This window comes from Euprymna scolopes, chromosome 12 (genome assembly GCF_053919585.1).
Source record: "Euprymna scolopes isolate OS-2025 chromosome 12, ASM5391958v1, whole genome shotgun sequence".
Lineage (NCBI taxonomy): Eukaryota > Metazoa > Mollusca > Cephalopoda > Sepiida > Sepiolidae > Euprymna > Euprymna scolopes.
Genome location: NC_136493.1, coordinates 49779722 through 49787221, shown reverse-complemented (window position 1 = coordinate 49787221; position 7500 = coordinate 49779722). Strand labels below are relative to the sequence as shown.

Sequence of the window (7500 nt, the reverse complement as noted above, 5' to 3'; positions counted from 1 at the left end):
AATCTCAGTACCTGTATATCAAAGTTCGAGTCTGTCGACTGAAAATTGACAGTTATTGTGTAGGGAAATGTACACAGGCAGACAGACACACTTTCACTTTTATAGATATATATAGATTTCAGACAGAGAGCAGGAGAGGGAGAAGTTTATTTTGTCTCATGAATCATAATATGCATTACATCTGTTTTCTACCCCCTCCCACCCCCGCAACAAAAAAAAATCATGTTATACCACTGCCTGATACTATTATACTGTCTTGCACATCTGCTCTAAAATGCAATATTTATTTTATTTCATTTTCTTTTCCTTTTTTACAGATACTGAAAATTTCCAAGGATGTTGCAACTATAAGAATGATCTTTCATACGATTCTGGTGTGAAAGGTTAAATACTAATGGATAAAACTCAAAATATGATGACCTTTCTTTGCTCCTCTATGCATACACCTCTTAATGCGCCATGAAAAACCATGTAACAAAGGATATGGGGTCATCCCTATATGGGGTCAAACCCAAAATGCTCCACAAAAAAGGCCAGACCAAAATAGAGTATTTTACTTTGGAATCAGCCATCTGGTCCCATCGAATCCTTTCTCCGGTTAATGTTGGACTTTTCATTGTAACTTTGTTGGTTTATTTCAACAGTCTGAACGGGAATTTTGTTCATGACGACATGTTTGCCATCAAGAGGAATGAAGACGTTACGGGACAACGGCCTTGGTATTACGTCTTCCGAAATGACTTCTGGGGGAAGTCCATGGCAGACAACACAAGTCATAAGTCTTATCGACCTCTAACTGTCATCACGTTTCAGTAAGTGCCAATGTATTTTCCATATTTGCTTCTTCTTCCTTTAAAAAAAAATCTCTTACGTTTAATTAGAATTTGTTTCAAGATTCTGAGACATCCTCATGTTAAATATTCGAGTGGGTAGGTAGACTAGTAGATATATTAGTTAGTGCATATTAGCAATTAGGTAGTATATGCACAGGTCAGAAGAAATCAAAGGGTTGAGCCTGACTGTAAAAAAAAAAATCCTACCATAAGAATAGAAAGCTGATGAAGATGGTTGTGGCGGTCAAAGTTTACACTTAGAAATCTATATATAAAAAAAAAACAGTACATGTGTCTGTCTGTATGTAAATATTTAACCGATGAACTCTTAAACTACCGGTCACATAAAATTAGAATTAACAAGAATTAATAATCTTGCACCAAAGATTGTTAATAACGAGTAAAATCTTTGTTAGATGATGAATAACGCGTCCAGAAATCGGCAAGTTGAAATGCAAAATGTTCGTTTCAACTTTCCAACCTTTCTATTAGTTTGTGCATGTGTAAAACTAATCATAGCTAAAAGTGGCTTAATTTTATAACTTTCTTATCTATTTGTTGGGTTAACTCAAATGGAAGCGAATTCAGCTGGAGTACTAAATGTTTTGGTTTCGATTCTATCTGATGGCACCCAAGTCGTTTTTTTTTTGTTTGTTTGTTTTTTTTTTAACTTTTGAAATTATTATTATATTATTATTATTGAAATTATTATTATATTATTATTATTGAAATTATTATATCATTATTATTATTATTATTATTATTGAAATTATTATATACTAGCGGGGGTACCCGGCATTGCCTGGGTGTTTGTAGGTGTGTGGGTTCGGGAGGGGGGGGTAACAAAAAAAAAGGTTTTGGCAAGTAGATAGGATCGAACCCGGAACGTTGAGGCGCAGGTGGAAAAGAAAGTGTGATAAATCCTGAAAACTTACCCACTCGCCCACGAAGGGCGAGTAACTAAGCAGCGTTCAATTTTAACGATTAAAAAGTTAAATTGACAGGTGCTCGATTTTAATGATTATGCCATAGAAGTCTCGCAGTGAACTTTTATTGCGAGGTAGTTATTTGGGGGGTTTTCCCCAACTTTTTATTTCGCCAAAATGTTGGAGAAACCAGCTCCCCATGAAAAGGAGAGTGTCGATATGAATTGCAATTGTCTGATGCAAGGAGTTTCCCCCACATTGATCAAACGCCCATTGCTTTCTGGATGTTCGCGGCACGAAGGTGGGCACCGCACCTTCGCTTTAGATCAGTTTTGCTTTTATATGAAAAAGCCGAACGAACACGTGAGAAGCTGAAATAGGAAGAATTTTATAAAAGTCGACGTAAATAAATCTACGCGTGACGCATATTCGCAAATTGTACATATTATGATCTACGAGGGTATATAAAGAGTTCCAAGATATAGTAACCCCCTCCCCCTCCGAGAAGCCTGGCGGAAAAAAAGCCTTTCTTGGACATACAAAAATGTGCGCTGCATTTGCTTTATATATATATATATATATATATATATATATATATATATAGACTAGCGGGGGTACCCGGCGTTGCCAGGGTGTTTGGAGGTGTGTGTGTTGGTGTTGGGGGGAGTGATCACAACAAAAAACAACGATGTTAAACTTCTTTAAAATAAATCGGAAAAAAAAAAAAAAACGCCCCGCGTCGCCCGTGTGGTAAAAGAAAAAAAAAGTTTTTGGTAGGTAGGTAGGATCGAACCTGGAACCTTGAGGCGAAGACGGAAAGAAATCCTGACATGTAACCCACGGCAGAGTAAAAGAAAAGTGATTTAATTTAACAATTAAAAATGCGCGATTTTAATGATGATGAGGTCAAACATATCTTGCAGTCAGCTTTCGCTGCGAGGCTGTTATTTTTTGTTTTCTTTCCCCAACTTTGTTTGTTTTCCCAAGATGTTGGGGAGAGGGAAACCAGCTCCCTATACAAAGGGGAGTGTCCCAATGATACGGATTCAGTTTCGCTTTTTTTTTTATACCGAAAAATAAAACAAAGATGCGGCGATTGAAAAAAAAATCTCGAAAATAGCTAAAGTTGGGCAAATTAAAATTCGTAGCTCTTATATATTATGATTTAGACAGTATATGAAAAGTTTTAAGGAGTGACCCGACCGAGTGCGCCACCCAAAAAAGCCTTTGCCAGACACACACACACACACACACACACACACATTTTCGCTTTTATATCTACAGATTAGGTGCAGTACAATAAAGCATTAGCCCTGTAATAATGAATACGAAATCTGCATGAATTAATATATACTTAAGCATATTTTACGCTCACCCTCCCGCTGCTCATATAAAATAATAATGCCAATAATCGTTTGTATGCATATGGCTCAAAGCACAAACGTTCGGTTGGATTAGTAAAGACAGATGTATATTTATATTGTGTATGTATTTTTAAGCCAATCAGAAGCGTCTATGTGAGCCTATCACTACTTCAGAGATTCTAGAGCGTATATAAAGATGAAGGTTTACTTTGATTACTACTGAAGATGAATTAATCAGAGATCTTAGTCACGTTTTGTCCTGTGAATATTTCACAGCACTTAGTTGTCGACCAAACCTTCCTCACTAGCTCAGCTAATTGCCTCTCTATTTCCTTTCTTGTATGTGAGTTTCCTTGCAACAAGGTGAACTAGTAGATATATTAGTTAGTAAATATTAGCAGTTAGGTAGCATATGCACAGGTCGGAAGAAATCAAACGGTTGATCCCGACTGTAAAAAAATCCTACCATAAGAATAAGAAACTGAAGAGGCTTGTGGCGGTCAAAGTTTACACTTTGAAATCTATATATAAATAATACAGTACGTGTATATGCATGTTTTGATGCTTATTTTATCTTTATTACTATTTGTATGCTTGTCCAAGCTTCTTCGAACATTCGAACATGTGCCTACTCCTCCTTAATAGCACTACTCAAAACTCCAACTCATGTTTTCTATATTGACCAAAAACAAAGATAAAAATACCTAAAATCATTTCTACAAATATGGCTCGGCACAGACGCTCGGTTGGATTAGTAAATGCAGGTGTATATTTTCTGAGCCAATCAGAAGCGTCTGTGTGAAATTGTTACGTGACTTTCAGGCGTAAATAAAGACACTTCTATTGCACCTTTATCGTCGCTTTTTCTCTCGAGTTCGAGGATTAGGCGTTTGGATCGTTGATTTTGTCGACTGGCTTCTCTCCGCTTGATTCAATCCCTTGCCAATGTTTCTGTTAGCCTATGGTGTTTCAGGTCCTGCTTGATGTTAACACTTATACATATATACGTCTGTGGTCACGAATAGGCTCCTATATGGTTGACTATTTTAAAAAACTGATTACATATAATGATAGAAGATGTATCAAGACACAGGAATGGGTATGTTTGATCTGGCAGAACGGTGGTTAATTAAAATTGTGGAGTCTGCGTTCGCGCCTGATTCACAAAGTATGGAAATAAAAAACTTTAAAAAAAACGTTTACAAGTGTTTGTTATATAGATGCACATAGGAATACTTTGATGAGTATTTTCAACTTAAATAGGGATGGTATGATAAAATTGTGGGGTCTGCGTTCGCGCTTGGCCTCCATAGAATGGAAATAGGCACAAACTTTAATAAAGACTTTTCATATCTGTCTGCGTAAGTATACTTTATATCTCCTAAGGTTGACCTCTTTGATGATAGGCTCCAGGGGCATCAAAGTTAATGATTCTTTTTGGCCACCTATCTACTGCCGTGCCTTGAATGTGACCAAAACATTTCCGTCTTTCCAGATTACGCTTATCTACTGACTTGAGGTTAAGCATCGATCTCAGTTCATTGAAAGGGGTTCTGTCTTGGTGGAGCATATCCATCACATCATTGCATGATTGCTGTGAGTTAGTCAGTTTATGTCCTCAACTGTAACCGTATAACACTATCAGCCGGTCACTGGTGTGTGACCGACCCATGTGTCACACTAAATTTCTTAGAAACGGTCCCATGATGATGTGGAGATGGGCCAGTGGTTAGGGTATGTGTATCAAGAGGAAAAGCATACCCGAGATGTTGGATGTGGCTGTGTAGCTCCTTCATCCTCTCAAGATGTCCTCATTCTGGTGGCATTCTGGTTGGAACCTTCCTTGTCCTCATGACCGCTTCATTCTTTAATGCAGACACAAAAAATGATGCACGACAAAATGCACGTAATATATGAGAAATATAATTAAACCATTTATTTTATAAAATGTATACAATATATCTATAATATAAAGCTGTGTGTGACTGTGGTCACGAATAGGCTCCTATATGGTTGACTATTTTAAAAAACTGATTACATATAATGATAGAAGATGTATCAAGACACAGGAATGGGTATGTTTGATCTGGCGGAACGGTGGTTCATTAAAATTGTGGGGTCTGCGTTCGCGCCTGGTTCACAAAGTATGGAAATAAAAAATTTTAAAATTAAAAAAAAAAACGTTTACAAGTGTTTTTGATATAGATGTACATAAGAATATTTGTGGGGTCTGCATTTGCGCTTGGCCTCCATAGTATGGAAATAGGCACAAACTTTAATAAAGACTTTTCATATCTATCTGCGTAAGTATACTTTCATAATTATGTTTCAGTTTGAAGAAATATGGTATGATAAAATTATGGGGTGTTCGTTCGTCCCTGACCTCCATAGAATGGAAATATGTCACAAAGTTTAACAAGGTTTTTTAATATAGATCCACAGAATATTGTGATAAGTGTTTCAGTGTGAACAGGTATGGTATAATAAATTATGGGGTTTATCTATTTTATTTTTACTTTCATCATATTTTGCTTTGGTTTTGATATCCCCAAATTCGAAGCTATCTCTTTACAACCCTTCCTTTTCATAACCTATCATACTTTCATAAATCAAAGTTCATTTTCTGTAGGCTGTTTTTAAACCCAGTCAACGACGGGTACTTTTGCTAGTATGTGTGTATGTATATATATATATATATATATATATATATATATATATATATATATATTACAATATTAACATACAATTTACAGATCATAAATTTGATTTTTACCATTACTTCTTTAAAACTAACAAACTTTAACCTGTAGTTGAGGGACAGGGGTGCCCCCCTCTCGTTTACAGAAAGGGAAAATAACACGTGCTTGCCCCATGATATCCGGACGAAAACAAGAGCAAAAAGAGAAAGGGAATTATGGGATACAATTTTATGTATCCCTCCGTCCACGGCCAAATCACGGCCATGCAGAGAAAGGGTGCTAACAACAACCAAAACGGGGCACTAAGATATAGTGTCACAACAGGCCGAGTCTCAGTGGCATACAAGAGAATGCTTCTCACATAGCTTCTATTGTGTAACAAGATGCCTCTGCAAGTGAGGATTGGAAGGAGCTCTCTAAATTTCTCATTGAGAGAGGTTCTACCAGCAAGCCTGGAGGAGCATATTCATCGTATGATTGCATGATTGCTGCGAGTTACTTTGAAGGTGAAAATTGAATCGATCCTCAGTTGAATAGGATTATCTTAGTCACAACCATTCTATCCTGCGAATATTTCATAGCACTTAATTGTTGACTAAACCTTCCTCAACAGCTCTATTGTATTTGAATTCCGTATAGAATTCATGACTTAAACGTTCAAACGTAAGTTTATTCATTGTTAGCAACACTGCTCGAATCTTCTCTTGACGCCTTTGTATTTAACAAAGCTCTGTCATAACTTTTCAGTAAGTTCCACTATGTTTTTCTACACTCATTTTTTCATCTTTAACCCTGCGTTAGTCCCATGGGGTGTTTTGTCACCCAAATTTTGCTTAAGAGCTCATAATTCCTACTTAGTAACTGATTTCTTTTCCTCCCTCCTAGTACTCTCCAGACTCAGTAACATGGTATGGTGTAGTTGTGTCATAGTTTTCCTTTTCTTTTTTTTTTTTTTACTCTCGTAAACAAGGCATATTGCCACTTGGATATAAGGGGCTATTATTTGGGACTATGCCTAGGAAAGATTAACAAGATGTTGGTTTATGTTACATTTAAATTTCTGCATATCGATAAAATCAGGGAAGCAGGTAGCAGGAAGGGAATTCCAACGTCTAGCTGATCAAGGGAAGAAACTATTAGAACAGAAAGCTTTCTGGCATTTAGGGACCTCAACAATGAAGGGGTGAGATTTTATTGCTAAACAGATTGGTCGGGGATATGTACTTCGAGGGGACACAAGTGCAACGAGTTCATCAGATCACATTCCATTAAAATATTTGTAAAACACACACAGAAATGCAAGATTGCGATGATGTAACAGGGGTTGGAGCTTATTTAACAATGTGGGACTTTTTGGGCCCTATCCAAAAGTGAGAGACTAGTGGTAGATGCACCAACCCAGATTTGGCAACAATACTCCATGCATGGGCGAATGGTTGCCTTGTAAAGGTACAGGATACTCTCAGACATGGGTAGTTTTCTTCACAGCAGATTATTTCGATTATCGATATTTATCCAACACATTCCCATACAAAACCTATGTAAGAACACTGCCAAGCACATAAAGTACATTTGTGTAAAAAAATTTAAAAAGTCAGCCCAGTCGTTTATGAGTCCATAAGAAACGAACTCTCACACACGAAGTTACCTTTCTACAATAGTAGAGATAAGAGATGTT

At 36.9% G+C, this 7500-nt stretch overlaps 1 protein-coding gene across 5 annotated transcripts in view; it reads left to right on the top strand.

Moving 5' to 3' along the window:
* Positions 1 to 7500, top strand: part of LOC145291278 (protein O-mannosyl-transferase TMTC1-like) — a 163098-nt gene that overhangs the window by 47445 nt on the left and 108153 nt on the right. For all 5 annotated transcript variants that reach the window (XM_080136916.1, XM_080136917.1, XM_080136921.1 and 2 more), the window contains one exon: positions 318 to 812. In XM_080136916.1, the coding sequence (XP_079993042.1) occupies positions 460 to 812 (353 nt within the window). In that variant the 5' untranslated portion in view covers positions 318 to 459. The remainder of the gene's footprint in view (positions 1 to 317; positions 813 to 7500) is intronic.